This window comes from Mercenaria mercenaria, chromosome 19 (genome assembly GCF_021730395.1).
Source record: "Mercenaria mercenaria strain notata chromosome 19, MADL_Memer_1, whole genome shotgun sequence".
Classification (NCBI taxonomy): domain Eukaryota; kingdom Metazoa; phylum Mollusca; class Bivalvia; order Venerida; family Veneridae; genus Mercenaria; species Mercenaria mercenaria.
The window spans coordinates 32,354,387-32,370,777 of NC_069379.1; the positions used below are offsets into that span (position 1 = coordinate 32,354,387).

At 35.8% G+C, this 16,391-nt stretch overlaps 3 protein-coding genes across 3 annotated transcripts in view; 1 reads left to right on the forward strand and 2 right to left on the reverse strand.

Moving 5' to 3' along the window:
* The window catches only part of LOC123541799 (uncharacterized), a 326,932-nt gene that overhangs the window by 291,644 nt on the left and 18,897 nt on the right, over positions 1–16,391 (reverse strand). The window lies entirely within an intron of this gene.
* LOC123542253 (complement C1q-like protein 4) overlaps positions 1–16,391 on the reverse strand; it is a 323,111-nt gene that overhangs the window by 209,483 nt on the left and 97,237 nt on the right. The window lies entirely within an intron of this gene.
* On the forward strand, positions 5,852–14,658 carry LOC123542758 (uncharacterized). Its single transcript, XM_045328748.2, has 3 exons — positions 5,852–6,626; positions 8,065–8,258; positions 12,655–14,658. The coding sequence occupies exons 1-3, from the start codon at positions 6,163–6,165 to the stop codon at positions 12,939–12,941; spliced, it is 945 nt and encodes a 314-aa protein (XP_045184683.1). The 5' UTR covers positions 5,852–6,162; the 3' UTR covers positions 12,942–14,658.

Here is a 16,391-nt window from a genome sequence, read left to right on the forward strand (position 1 = left end):
GAAGCGTGAATTCGTGCGCACAATGAGAGGTGTTTTCACATATTGACAATGCATTCGAAGGTAACCGTAGAGACTTACCCTAAGCCTTCTTTACACAAGGGAAACAATCCGTTTTTATAGTGAAATTGTTGAGAGAACACCGTTTCTTAATCCTAATCCTGTCCATGTTATATCAGTGCAAACGAAAAGTAATCTATCTTTGATAAATGCAATGTATGATTACACAGTTATGCATCTAACAGTCTTGAAATTGATTTCTTCGATTTTCTCATATTTCTAGATATTTTCCCAATACTTTGACACATATGTATGGGTAGTTGAGATTGTTCTCTTTCCAGCAGTAGCCTTTTCAAAATATTTCACCTTGTGACATTCTGTGGGTTTTGACTTTTTAAAAAACGATCGTCTGTTTGTTGACAAATTTCACCACCAAAAATGTCCTACTTTCCCCAGGGCAATCAATTATTTGATCTTTACATAGTTTTGTATTCAGGTTGCTAATCCATGTGGCAAGTATGTATGCTTTTTTCATGATTAGAGGTAAAAACTGCATAGTTTGCATGAGGTTCTAGGGGCCAATTCGTTTCACTTTTGCGGCGTACGCTGTTTCGCCGCGTGCAACCGGCTTTTTTGCGTTCGTTTTGCTTCTAGGCAAAGCGGCAAATCATACATTTTCGCGATATAAAATTGGGTAAACATTTGGAAATTTGGGATAGTACAAGTAAATGTAGAAACATACTGCAAGAACTTTTTGCTAACTTATTTGGAACAGGCCACAAGAGAAAATCATAATAAATTGGATTTTTTTTTGTATTTGCACATCACGTGGCCGGCCGCACGGTACGCCGAAACGTTCGTTTATCAATAAACCGGCGAGCATTTTTTTCTTGCCGCTCACGTGACCGGCGTGCCCCGGGTTGAGTGAAACGAATTGGCCCTAGGTCAATAGTCACCTAAGCCTATCATAAAGTCTTTGCGGAGTTGTCTCCATTTTTTCCAATTATTGTCTCCAATTATTTGATCTTTACATAGTTTTGTATTCAGGTTGCTAATCCATGTGGCAAGTATGTATGCTTTTTTCATGATTAGAGGTAAAAACTGCATAGTTTGCATGAGGTTCTAGGGGCCAATTCGTTTCACTTTTGCGGCGTACGCTGTTTCGCCGCGTGCAACCGGCTTTTTTGCGTTCGTTTTGCTTCTAGGCAAAGCGGCAAATCATACATTTTCGCGATATAAAATTGGGTAAACATTTGGAAATTTGGGATAGTACAAGTAAATGTAGAAACATACTGCAAGAACTTTTTGCTAACTTATTTGGAACAGGCCACAAGAGAAAATCATAATAAATTGGATTTTTTTTTGTATTTGCACATCACGTGGCCGGCCGCACGGTACGCCGAAACGTTCGTTTATCAATAAACCGGCGAGCATTTTTTTCTTGCCGCTCACGTGACCGGCGTGCCCCGGGTTGAGTGAAACGAATTGGCCCTAGGTCAATAGTCACCTAAGCCTATCATAAAGTCTTTGCGGAGTTGTCTCCATTTTTTCCAAATATTTCATCAGGGATCATTTTTTTTTTCAGCTAAAATAACTCTTTTTCAGGAAATGATATTTTAACATTTTTTTCAGTCCTTGTATTTTGATGTAGTTAACTTCACATACATCTAATATAGATAGCTCCTACTTGAAGTTTGTATTTTCAGTTGCAATGCCTAGGTAACGACTTATGTTAACCTTTGTGACAAATATTAGATGTTTGCCGCATGTTTCAGCAACGCCCCTTTTCCATCCTTTGGTTTAGTAATATGTAACCCGAGGAGTCGCCTCAATTAGGAAAGAATAATTTTTTAACGTCAGAGGTTATTTTTAATGTCACGGAGTTTGATTGGCCAACTTGTAATGAAAACAGGAAGTAAAAATTAGCAACATGGCTGTGTATGTAGAACAGAACCGATACCTAATATCAAAGAAGTATAAAATACATTTATTTTTATAGCTCTTTGCTAATATGGATAGATCTGTGCATATTTAAAGTATTATTGTTAAGTCATTTCATCATCAAATTGGTTACAAGTCCAACTTTATGAAGGTTTCCCTAAACATCCTATTTTCACTTTTCAAAACTGTATATCTTTAATTGTTTTTCTCCTTCACATGTTACTGCCAGTCTTGTATTCTGATCACTGATGCAGATCCCGTGGGGATTTTTGATATTGCCGTTACTTTCAGAGATGGTATCCCTGATAAATACGCCGTTCTTATCGACCTGTTGAATACAATTCCCTTGTACAGATGCTATATAGATATTACGGTCGTAATCAGTTGCCACCGACCATGCTTCCGATAAATTCTTGTGACTGTATATAAACAGGATATTACCGTTATTATCCACCGCATATATATTGTGCCGTGAAATATACAGTATTTTATTAACACTATCGAAAGCAATGTTCATTGATTTTTTCAGTGCTTCTTGAGCGGCATTGCCTGGGTTCACGAGTCCTGCATCTGCGCCATCTAAGTAAAACTTTTCCAAAGTTCCGCGACCATACAAAGAAACAAATAATTGTTTTTCAGCTCTGTTATATGCTATCCCTCCAAAATATGAATTAGAATTAATTGTTTTAATGTGCTGAAAGTGTGTCTTACTAAGCTTCAAAATTTGTGGTTTCAAACAAAAAAACGGCAAGCATTGACCCTTCAAGTGCTGCCATTTCAAAAGGTTCATTAGGGCAGTTGTAACTCGCTAGACAAGCCCCACTTTCCGAATCGAACGATTTTAACAGCTTTTCCTTTTCCAAAGCAATTACGATGTATTGCCCAATCCAAATACAAAACTTAGGAAACGATTGTACATGTCCAACATCGATTTCCTTAATCAAAACGAGCTGGCGTTTCTTGGGATCCTTAGGCCCTGGGCATTGTGGAAGGTAAAGATTTTCAACAACTTCATCAGCACATATACAATTGTATAACTGATCGAGCAATTCTTTAACAGGTATAGTTTCTATAACCTCAACTGTCCATTTGCTAGAACGAGTTTGTAATGTCCTTACTGAATCTTCCTTTCGCAGACAATCGTCTTTTAATTTCTTCTCCACAAAGTAGGAATGGACATCTTGGCCAAATTTCGAGGCGAATTCAAGGGAATCCAGCGACCGTTTTACGTCGTCTTTTACTTCTTTCAGACATGTTTGTTGTGAATTGCTCGCTTCAATTGTATCTTTACTACCCTTTGTTATTTTAGTCAATATTTTATTTTCTAGTTTTGCATAAGTTTCATCTATTTGAGCTTTGAACGTTTTAAGAATATTTTTCGTTTCTTCTACTGACTGTTCCGAACGTTCCACATACTTATTTTCATGCTTCAGTAATATGTCTATATGTTTATCTATTTCAGTCAAACGTGTTTTAATACCAACTCCAGAGCTAGATTTCTTCGCCTCATCAGTAAGAGATACAACAAGTTCACACTTTCTATGTGTTGCTATCGCGCACTGTTTACAGCATAATTCGTCATGGTTTTTACAAAGATATTTCACTTGTTCCAACATGTGGTTTGGACATTTAGATGATTTTCTCATATCTTCCATGTTCCTTAGTTGTATTTTGTTTTCTGCAATGTCAAATGTTCTATGATTAGCAGAAGGAGTAAATTTCAAATGATGTCGCTTGCAGTCTTTACACATTATTTCCAAACAATCTTGACAGTAAATAGTTGCTGTGACATTTGTATCTTCTCTAAGGCATGATTCACAAATATTATATTCCGACATGTTGGACCGTCCTTTAATGCAAGTTCTCCCAACTACATACGCAGATTTTAACCAAAATTTAGAATTCCGTGGATCGTTGTCAAACTGCCAGGCACGAGTACTAGTTTACAAAGGATAATCTCATCGGCCGTGGTTACCGTAACTCTGCCTTAATTTTCTCATGGCGCGGCTCAAATTATTCCGGGAGAGAATTAAATTAAAAATCGAATAGCTGTCAGAGGTGAAATTATGTTTGAAGAGGTTTTCTATCAAGAGGGGTGGAGCAGGGGGTTACGTAAAAGAGTATTATTGCTACATAATTGACTAAAATTAAATTAAGATTTATAACTGCATATGTCAAAAACTAGCCCAAAATTGTTATTCAACTAATAAGAAATATGTTCAGTCTTTTGTCTATTATTTTACCTGCCTATGCATTAAAAATAGTGTAGTCAATTTTTCCCACGGATCTTATATGCTGTTTTTTTTTCTGAATACCTTAAACAATTGCAATGAATTCGTTCCATTTATTTCACGATTTATTTATTTTGTTAGGTTTAAGGTCACACCAACATAGCTAACTGGTGAGATTATACACTGTTCTTAACAGGCTGACAAATTTCCTATGTTATAGAAAAATATACATTATATCTTAAATTGATAAAGTTATGACACAGCAGTATGATCTTTAATAGACTAGCCACTAGACTGATAATAATATATTTCTACATTTTTCCTTTTTTGACGAATTTAATTTCATAGAGACAAAAGCCTGTCTATTTTAGAGATTTTCATAGAGGAATGATATTGGGCATAGAATATAGATTGGCTCAGTTCACTTCGTTTTAATCATAAAATGTAAAAATGATATATCATAGTCTAGGAGCTAGTCTAGATCTTTAAATGCAAGTTCGTTTAGTCCAAAATGGTAGTTATGAAGGTAAGCTAAGGTAGAGAGAGAGAGAGAGAGAGAGAGAGAGAGAGAGAGAGATTGCATCCTCATAAGGGGGAGTACGTAATAAACAACATAGTTACAAGCAGACATCAAATTGACACAAAAAAATAATAAAGATACATTTATTGATATCTATGTTGCCAAATTTCATAACATAATGTTTAGATTTCATTTTAAAAAAAATCGATAATAAACACAAACACCTTCTGTTATATGCCTTTCTAAAGTGTGTCCTTTATGAAATGTTAAGATAACATTATTAAATGACAATTTTAAGGTCAAAATGGCTTAACCCCCGTACAATTCAGTCAGAGATTTTGAAAAATGTAAATTAATGTTGCCTTTAAGCTAACTATGATCAAATATATAATTATAATTTTACCAAAATTTAGACTTTCTCTGTCGTTACCGGAAATGTACATAAATCTTCCACCTCAAAGATTATCTGGCAATAACTAGTCATACAAATAGTGCTGCAATATCTCTGATTATGACATAAGTTGTATAAACAGTAAGCCTGTTATTTTATTTGTTTTTGTTGCTTTTTTATTTTTATTTTATTTTATTATTATTTTTTTTTTTTTTTTTTTTTGGTGGGTGGGGGGTCATTAAAGCAAGCTAGTCGCAATTCTTTTCGAAAGGTTTTTAGGAATTTTTATGTGTGTGAAACTGGTTTATGTTAGTGAAACAAAATATTGTATAATATACCTTCTTAATAAATTTTGAGAAATATAGACGTCAGCGATACTACATGGACAGGATCAACTTAAAATACTCCATAAGGTGAGAGCGTTTTTATTAATTACGTATTCTTACCGATTTTGGTTAATAACTTTAAAGAGTACCGGGCGCAGTACTTGTATATGATACCGATTTTGGTTAATAAGAGTATCGGGCGCGGTATATGATCTAGGATCTGTAAAACCCTTGGTTTTTATTTCCTCATCCTTGCTGGCAGAATAACAAAGAAATAGATGTTTCCAGCTATCCAGACATTTATTTACAATTTCAAAAACGTATAATATACATATAGATTGTACTGCGACTGTTCCTCATCATGCATTTTCGTTAGCTGTCAGAAATATTCATTATACGGTTAACCAGTATCATACCGAACAGACGATGTATCGGTGTAACATTTTTAGCTCAAAATAAGTGTTTAAATAATTTAGTTGTCTTGATTGATCATTAACGGATATATCTGACTGCTAACGAACATGCATGGTATGTTTAGGAGTAGTTACAATCGATAAGCTATTGAATATTTTGTTACTTGCATGAGCGACTGAAGTGGTAATATAATAAACCGATTCATTATTGCACTTCCTATAATGATATCGGTTTATCGAGTTATGTTACGGCGACTAACTACACACACGTTGTCGTTTAATACACATACCTGGCTATATTTGAGATGGTTTAAAGAAGTGAGGTAGATCTATTAATGAAAATATGTTGAGGAAGACAAAAAGAAAGATTTGTAAAATAATTTCTGTACTGATTATATTATGGATAATTTTAGTTCCTCTTCGTACTATTGTGTATCTACTTTCCGAATTTGTGTTTTGTGTGAATACATATGAGATACCTGAAATATATTCTGCACAGAGGGATATACATGAACGCTTGCATATACCCAAACGAATACACCAAGTGTTCTTCTTTGAAACGAGCTCAACATTACCGCGAAAGTTACAAAAGGCCCAACAGTCATGTATAGAGCAGCATCCTGGGTATAAATATACTCTTTGGAATAAAACAATGGTGAATGCACTTATTGACCGGGAATATCCGGATATAAAAGATTTGTACAACAGTTATGGACACTGGGTTAAACGGGCAGACGTCGCACGGTATCTCGTGTTACACCATCATGGAGGCTGGTACATTGATATGGATATTGTTTGTAAACACAGGTACCTATTTTTTTTTATTTTTTTATTTTTTTTACACTATAGCAACAACCGCCACATTTTGGTTTGGTTTTGATAACTAGTTTGCACTCATATGTGTGTGAATGACAAAGCAATTGAGTTTCCGAACATAGACTATACTGACACGTTTGCATAGGTGTTAAATTCATGTCCTAAATTTTGACATGTAACAGTTGGAACACAGCTAGGTGCCAGACACAACCAAATATTTTACTTAACTGGTTTGCGATTCCAAAAATAGGGGCCTACCTTGTTTTTATAGAATTCCAACATTTCTTGTTTACCAGGCTGGTAACATTGTCCGATCGGGCTTACGTCACAAAAAGTAGTATTTCTTGAAAAAATAATGAAGATATTTCTATCAAACTTTATCCATTTATTAAGCATAACAAATGATACAAATTAGAATAAAAATAACTTGGTTGCCTTCAGGTTTGGTAGAATTATTTCCCCTTTTCAGATTTTTATGACGCATAATCTTTGAAGTCCAAAAAAGATACGTTCTAATGCTAAGTTAAAACAAAAACAAAAAAGGTCCAATTGCTTTCTAATGCTCTAAATTATTGCGCTAGTAAATAAATGTATACATTTTTTGGACTTAAAAATTATGCATCATAAAAATCTGAAAAAGGGAAGTAATTCTAACAAAACTGAAGGCAACAAAGTTATTTTTATCATGATAATCATCATATGTTATGCTTAATAAATGGAACAAGTTTGAAAGAAATATCTTTATTGTTTTTCAAGAAATGCTACATTTTGTGTAATAAGCCCGATCGGGCAATGTTACCAGCCTGTTTACTGTGCAAAAAAATGAGTGTAAAAGCAATATCTCTTCCGTGTCTCCATGTTCTCTCTATAAAACTTGTATTGATCTATGTAAATCATTTGTATCCAAGCATTGGTTGGTCGACAGCAACTGAGTAAGCATTGAAAGAAGTAAATTATAAACAGGCCTTGGAAAGTGGTATATTTATAGATTATCTGTAAATTTACAGATAATCTATAAATTTACAGATTTTTCAATCTATTTTACAGATCAAGTGTTTGAAAACTGCTAAAATAATATTTAGACATTCTCGCATACCAGAGGTCTACTGTGGTTTCCCGGATGAACACTTACACTAGAATGACGTTACGTTAACGTGTGGTGACGTCAATATTTTGTTGCGACCAAGAAAGAGCGCTTCTATATTATATCTACAGCTTTAGATGTGAGCATATTAGAATTAAAATAATTTAAAGCAAAACCGTGTTTTAACACTATCTATACTCTCGGGCGGTAATACTTCGTACAAATAATTTCATTCTGACTGCGCACTCGTGAAATTATTACGCCCGACGTATAACCGCCACTCGTGCATAGATAGTGTTAAAACACTCTTGCTATAAAATATTTTGATTGATATTTTCGTTACAGCGTTGAAGAGCTTTCGACAGAAGCCGAGAACAAAGGTGCGAGTGTAGTTGTACATACAACGGGACCGGTTGGGTTTTCAAATGACTTCATCGGAATCAGCAGACGACACCCTTTCTTGGCTGACGTCATGAACGCATTACGTTATTCAAAAAGATGGTATTTTGTTCCGTATGCGTCAGTTATGTTTTCAACTGGTATGTATATTACTTCGGACATTTTTAGCTCGACTGTTCGAAGAATAAGTAGAGCTATCCTACTCACCACGGCGTCGGCGTCGGCGTCACACAGTGGTTAAGTTTTTCGTACCAGTCCACATTTTGACGAAACCTTTTGACATATGGCTTTGAAACTTTCAACACTTGTGTACCATCACCATGACAAGTTTTAGGCAAGAGTACATAACTCCATCAAGCATTTTGTCTGAATTATGGCCCATTTTAATTTAGAAATCTTCGTTAAGTTTTTCGTACTTCGTACCAGTTCATATGTTGTGTAAACTGTTTGACTTATGGCTTTGAAACTTTTAAACTTGTTTATTATAATAGTCTCTGTAAGCAAGAGTATATAACTCTGTCAAGTATTTTGGCTGAATTATGGCCCTTTTTGGACATGGAAATTGGTTCAGTTTTCGTATAAGTCCATGTTTTGTCAAAACTATTTGACATGTGGCTTTGAAACTTTTAAACTTGTTTATTATAACAGTTTCTATGTGTAGGCAAGAGCACATAACTGTGTCAAGTATTGTGGCTGAATTATGGCCCGTTTTGGACTTGGAAATTGGTGTAGTTTTCGTACAAGTTCACATTCTGTCAAAACTGTTTGTCATGTGGCTTTGAAACTTTGAACACTTGTTTACAGTCTCTATCTGTAGGCAAGAGTACATAACTCTGGTATGTATTTTGGCTGAATTGTGGCCCTTTTTGGACTTGGAAATTGGTTCAGTTTGCACAAGTCCAATGTTTGTCAAAACTGTTTGACATATGGCTTTGAAACTATGACCACTTATTTACCATAATAGTCTCCATATGTCGGCGAGACTATATAAATAGGACATGGACTTTGGTTGAGTTATAGCCCTTTTTTGACATAGAAATTAGTTTATAATAAAAATAAGTTACACATTGCCATATAGTGCAAGACTTATCCAGTTCCACAAATACAGGTACATTGTTTATCTTATCTATTTTCCTTTCTCTGAAAATCTCTGGTTATATTTTGACCCAATACTTGCATCAATTCTTCGATTAGTCGAGCCCGTTGTCAACAGACAGCTCTTGTGTACATTTGTTTTGATGAAATCTACACTTGCTAAAGATCTATATCTATCCACATTTAAAAAGGTATTCATGTGCATCAGTACTTCATAATGCCGTTATGTGTAGACATACTTCGCAATTATAGTATTGACAATTATATGAAATGACAATAACTGCTTCTAATGATGCCCACATTTTATGTTATATTTTTGTATAGGGACCTCCGTGGCCGAGTGGTTAAGGTCGCTGACTTCAAATCACTTGCCCCTCATCGAAGTGGGTTCGAGCCCCACTCGGCGCGTTGAATTCTTCATGTGAGGAAGCCATCTAGCTGGCTTACGGAAGGTCGGTGGTTATACCCAGGTGCCCATTTCGTGGTGAAATAATGCACAGAGGGGCCCCTGGGGTAGCTGGAAAGTCGCCATATGAACTATCATTGTGTCGGTACGACGTTAAACCCAATACAATAAATTATTTTTGTATATCATTGCATTCTTATGGCAGACACTCTTATCAATAATTTAATATCTCATATTCACTTCATACACTGCTAATCAGGCAAGCGCTATGATTTTAGAAAATGTTTTAGTATGACTAGACTCATCATATTACACAGGATGAGTCTCTGTCACGAAAAAAAAAGATTTAGACAGGTGTCACTAAAGCACTTTTATTACAAGATATTTTAAAATGTTAACTTTGAACATTTTTAAATTTTGGAGCTTCATTATGAGAAGGATAGTAATGGTGATCGGTGTCTTTTCGGATACATTTTTTGCAGTTTCTTGCATATTAACAAGAGCTTTCGGTATTTTCACCAATGTTGAGAAAACTCCTCTTACTGACTTCTGTGACGATGCTATTTTCATTTTCGCTAAATGATGGCTAAAGGAGATTTCCCGATTGTTTTGGTAAAGATGTGAAAAGGTTATATTAAAATGTTATGACCCAAATGTTTTAGACTCCAGACATGTCTGGAGTTCAGTCCTTTAACAGTTAGACGTTCCCTTACCCTTTTTTTTGTATCTGACTATGCATATAAAAGACTCCATTATAGACATCTCTTTAAGCCCGTTGGGATTGTTTGACATTTGTTCTCCGACCTGTTTCTCGTTAAAAACCAAAATGGTGTTCTATTGTTTCTCTGCTTTCTGCAAAGGCGTTTAATACATGCGCATGTAGCTCTTTAGATATCTTTTACACGAGAATTTTGTTTTTATGCCCCCGAAGGGAGGCATATAGTTTTTGAACCGTCTGTCGGTCTGTCCGCAATTTTCGTGTCCGGTCCATATCTTTGTCATCGATGGATGGTTTTTCAAATAACTTGGCATGAATGTGTACCACAGTAAGACGACGTGTCGTGCGCAAGACCCAGGTCCGTAGCTCAAAGGTCAAGGTCAACTTAGACATTAAAGGATAGTGCATTGATGGGCGTGTCCGGTCCATATCTTTGTCATCGATGGGTGGATTTTCAAATAACTTGGCATGAATGTGTACCACAGTAAGACAACGTGTCGCGCGCAAGACCCAGATCCGTAGCTCAAAAGTCAAGGTCACACTTAGACATTAAAAGATAGTGCATTGATGGGCGTGTCCGGTCCATATCTTTGTCATCGATGGATGGATTTTCAAATAACTTGGCATGAATGTGTACCACAGTAAGACGACGTCTCGCGCGCAAGACCCAGGTGCGTAGCTCAAAGGTCAAGGTCACACTTAGACATTAAAGGATAGTGCATTGATGGGCGTGTCCGGTCCATATCTTTGTCATCGATGGATGGATTTTCAAATAACTTGGCATGAATGTGTACCACAGTAAGACAACGTGTCGCGCGCAAGACCCAGGTCCGTAGCTCAAAGGTCAAGGTCACACTTAGACGTTAAAGGATAGTGCATTGATGGGCGTGTCCGGTCCATATCTTTGTCATCCATGGATGGATTTTCAAATAACTTGACATGAATGTGTACCACAGTAAGACGACGTGTCGCACGCAAGACCCAGGTCCGTAGCTCAAAGGTCAAAGTCACACTTAGACGTTAAAGGATAGTGCATTGATGGGCGTGTCCGGTCCATATCTTTGTCATCCATGGATGGATTTTCAAATAACGTTGCATGAATGTGTACCACAGTAAGACGACGTGTCGTGCGCAAGACCCAGGTCCGTAGCTCAAAGGTCAAGGTCACACTTAGACGTTAAAGGTCATTTTTCATGATAGTGCATTGATGGGCGTGCCCGGTCCATATCTTTGTCATTCTTGCATGGATTTTAAAATTACTACGCATGAATGTGTGACACAGTAAGACGACGTGTCGCGCGCAAGACCCAGCTCCGTAGGTCAAAGGTCCTAAACTCTAACATCGGTCATAACTATTCATTCAAAGTGCCATCGGGGGCATGTGTCATCCTATGGAGACAGCTCTTGTTTATTTAATCCTTATCATGCTAAACACGACTGGTTCTGCCTTTGCGACCAGTGTAGATCATGATCTGCCTGCACATCCGTGCAGTCTGATCATGATCTGCACTGTTCGCCATTCAGTCAGTTTTTTTTGGTAAGCACCCCTTTAAACAGTTAATGGTACTGTCCAAATTGAAAGATGGACGAGTTCATTATAGAAATTTAGCAGGGTAAGGGTTAAAGGTATGTAAGGTATTCAGCTGGGTACAATAACTGTTCTTTTCACCGTCCTGCAGTTTTGGAATATGACTAGGGTTAAGATTAACCGTTTGCGCGAAGTTACCAAGTATTGCCGCTGACAGTTCCAAAGGTAATGCCCGCCTGTATTCTTCTATTGTGTATGTTTTGTCCCTTTGTTGTCTACTAGTATTTATTTGAGGTCGTCTATATATTATTTTGCGTTGATATGCCTGTCGTTTACGCATCTATCCATATACTGCTTCGGGATTTTCTTTCAAGGAGACTGCGTTCTTTAAGTTGCTATTCCAATCCATGTTTCTATTTGGTTTTACACCCGTGCATAGGATGAATCTCGCTCTTAAAATGGCGTAATTTATCAAAAATAAATTATTTTTGAGCGAATGGAGAAATTCATGCGCCACTATAAAATGTTCGTTTATTTGTGTCTTCTATTGACTGTAAAATTCGGTATGCAAGAAAAATAATGTATCACTAGTTGTAGGTCAGGTAGTACTAACTGCCTGTCGGGTAAAACTCGACAGACTAAACTTAAAAGTAACCCTAGGGCCGAACACTCCGATTCGCATCTCCAGCTTATATTCCGGTTATTCATTGTATTACCCGACCAAATAAAATTACTCTCCCAGTAAGTATTATCTTCGTACACATATCTAATTAACTGTCTCTCTTTCAGGGCCAACGTTTCTTTGGGGAAGATATTTAAATTATCCTCGAAAGGAAGAGTTTAACATCATAGAAAATCAGGATCGTTACCTTCACATTCTTCATGGTTCTTCTTGGCATTCCGTGGACGGCGTAGTGATCTGGTACATATTTCGATACAGTCCGGACTTTTGGATGATTTTGGCATGTATTTTTACAGCGATAAGTGTTTCATCACATTTATATTCAAGTGAAAGCAAAATTGTAAAATTTATAGAAAGAACTATTCGTTATTTTAAAAATACTTTTATAGGATAAAGATATGCTTTTTAGATATGACTTATACTTCGTGATTGTGAGTGCCAGATATTTCAAGAATCTACTTTTAATACTGGAACGAACAGTATTAGCTCTTTATTTATTTCTATTTCATGTTCATTCCTTAATGCCCAAATATCAATCTATATCTAGTCCTGGGTTGATTTTGTTCCATACGACCTTAAAAGTATTTTACAGTTGTCACAGTTAACATAAAAGTATTTTAAGTCCCGTGAAATTATTTATGTATCGGATCTTCGGATATTAATGGTGGCTCCTACAGGCTGCGACTCCCTATCCGCAAACAATCTGACTAAAGTACATTTCAAGTTAACGCTACGCTTTGGATCTGAAGACGTGCTGTTGATAGACTTTAAAAAAATTATATTTAGCCTGGGTTTTTCATATTTATAATAATAACTCTTATGACGACCACATCATGACTGCTAGTTCTGGCTACCAAAACTTAACTGACACTGTTTTTATTTTCTGATGGTCGCGTCCATTAAGATCCGTAACAGCAAATAAACATTTCTGAGCAGACTTTTTTAGCTACATGACTGCGCCCTCGTGTTTTGAGAGGTATCATATGTCCCGGCACGGACTTGGTCACGTAAGGGGAGATTAAGTGTCAGGCAGCCGGTTAGCTCAGTCGGTAGAGCACTTGCCCTGTAAGCAAGGGGGGCCGGGTTTGAGCCCCGGACTGACGGTACATTTTTCTCACCCAGTGACATTCGACGCTATTTTGATGGTTCAACCAAATTCTTGTTGAAACGAGTCGTCTGACTGGTTCAAATAAAAATAGATTTCCGAAAATAAAAATACCAATATCGGAAATCCAAATATACAGAAAGATGAATGTGTATGGCATGTCAAACGTTGCTAAATTATATATGTTTGTTTTTATTATTGTATGTTTGTTATTGTTATTCAATGTCGTGTCATTCATATTCTAAAATTTGCTATTGTTATTGTATATGTCGTTATTCTTATGGTATGTTCGATATTCTTATGGTAAAAGTCATTATTGTTATTCTATGTTTCGTTATTGTTATTGTATCTTTGATATTGTTATTCAATGTCGTGTCATTCATATTCTAAGTCTTACCATTGTTATTGTATATGTCGTTATTCTATTGCATGTTCGATATTCTTATGGTAAAAGTCATCATACCCAGAAATCTAAGCCAATTTGCTGGCTTATTGGCGAAATTGTCTCCCTTGAAAACAGCTTATCGAGTGTATCGATTAGCCGTTATCGGTAAATTTACGCCTATTGAAATATAGAAGGAGAAAATCTTTAACACGTCAGATGACATCAAAAGCATTATCTGACAATATTAATTAAGTTATTGAAGTAATCTGCAATATTTAAATTTTCTTTCGATATATTTTTTAATAAAGTAAATTATGATCTTTTTGCTTCACCAAGCGTTTGAAATAAGTAACTAATTTTGATCCCGAGTCCCATTGATTTCTGTAGGAAATGACAGATTTTAAGCTTTACATGGTCTTTTTAAATGATATATTCTCATATTTATACTCGTCTCACAACATTTATTAAGTTATTGAAGTAAACTAGAAAAAAGTTAATCTTTTTTTCAATGAGTTTATTTGTAAGTTATTCTTATGTCTTCTTGCTTCCCTAAACGTTTGAATATCACTGAATTTACTAATTTTGAAATTTTTGCCTGTCTTAGTAACTGACACGTGTAACTGATGAATCTGCTTTATATACACACCCTAACTGTACTACACATTCGTAAGTTATATATTATACACAAAGTTTGCGAACGGCAACTTTATTCATACCGTAAGTTTCCACAATTAGGCATAAAAATAAGTGTAAAAATTTATTGGTCACTATTTGACAATAACAAAAATGTTAACCTTCGTTTTTCGTATTAAACATTACAAATAATTTTTAAATACACTTTAGTATAAATGTGATTCTAACATGCACAAAATGTGTTTAAACCCCATATTTTCTGGGTTACCGATCGTTCTTAAGCAGGTCTATATGCATCGTGTTTTTCCCTTACAGTCCCCTCCTCGACCCCCCATCTCCTCCTTACACCATGTTTGTATTGTTTACGTGTGTTGCTGTTTAATTTTCGAAGACCTTTATCTGCTGTATCTTTCGGATACAGTGTATTGTGTGGGTGATTAAATCTGCTTTGTAGCTCTTCCAGTGATGTTAGTATTACTTTTTATGTTGTATATATTTTTCAACGTTGTTTGTGCACGGTAGGCCGTGAGTTTACTCTATGCCTTTTATGCAATTAGTGTACACTGCCTGTCGGTGTCTCACGCGTCCGATATCATGTTATTATCATTTTTTGCGGCGGGCCGCTTGCGGCCTCTGCCGCTTAGTTAACACTCACAGTTTCAAAGTGTGTCATCGCGCGGAAGATCGAAAATTGGAGACAATCCGAATAACACATCAAATTGAAGCGTAATAATTCTTGTAAAACGGATAGTTTAATGAGAAGAAGGGTTAGTGGTTACTGCGTGATGATTTATAAAGTATTTATGTCTTGTATGGTAAACCTATTTTATACAGTAATAAACCCGTCAAACTAGTTCAATAATAGAACTATTTGACTTCGCGGAATGTCATTGGACAAAACCAAACAACACACTGAGACAAAATAGTCCAAATTTTCATTGTTATTACACCGTAAAAATGCATTTGATGAAGTTTGTGTATTATCCTACTTTCGTGCATTTTAATAAGAATAAAGAAGAAAATCTAGGCGAATGATATTTTTTGTTTTAATAGGTATTACCGGACTTCTTTAATTATTGTTGTTTATGACGCCATCTTGTTTTTGTGAATGAAACAACAACAACAACTTTTAAAGGACATATCTGTTTATGCGGTGATTTTTTTTATGAAATGAGCTTTTAATAGGAACGTGAGACCGTGTCAAGGTGTCACTAATATATAGCGTATGCCTGCCGTATTTGCAATTACCACAAAATAGTTTTTACAACGGAAACGTTCGAAGAAGCGGAAAATGACTCATCGATAGCATTATAGATTTCTGCACTAACAGTTTAAAAAAAGTCTCAAATCAAGGAATATTGCATTTGGAATGGAATGTTATTGAGGAAAAGGTTATCTATTTTTCTATCAAGCAGCTTTTAGGCTTGTGTATAGATTTAAATCGGGCCTTACGTTTGCTTGGTAAGAATGGGTATTCCAAATTGCAACTAGCAGAACTTCGGATACTTCACAAGTTTGGCATCAAATTAAAAGAAGATTTCTACGTCATTCATGTTCAGCAGGACACAGATTGACAGAAGGTTGTTAGCCATTGATTTTTTTTGCTTTTATTTGTAGATATTTGGGATTTTTTGTCAGAGCTATTTTATGAAGGTTAATAATTTGTAGGGTGTATTGATTTTTAGCAAAGAAGTATAACTATAAATATACAGAATCACAAC

Excerpts from the sequence above, each read along its gene's own strand:
- LOC123542758 (XM_045328748.2), top strand. The coding sequence starts at position 6,163 with ATGTTGAGGAAGACAAAAAGAAAGATTTGTAAAATAATTTCTGTACTG. Across the intron at positions 6,627-8,064 it reads GATATTGTTTGTAAACACAG|CGTTGAAGAGCTTTCGACAG; the intron begins GTACCTATTTTT and ends TTTTCGTTACAG. Across the intron at positions 8,259-12,654 it reads GTCAGTTATGTTTTCAACTG|GGCCAACGTTTCTTTGGGGA; the intron begins GTATGTATATTA and ends TCTCTCTTTCAG.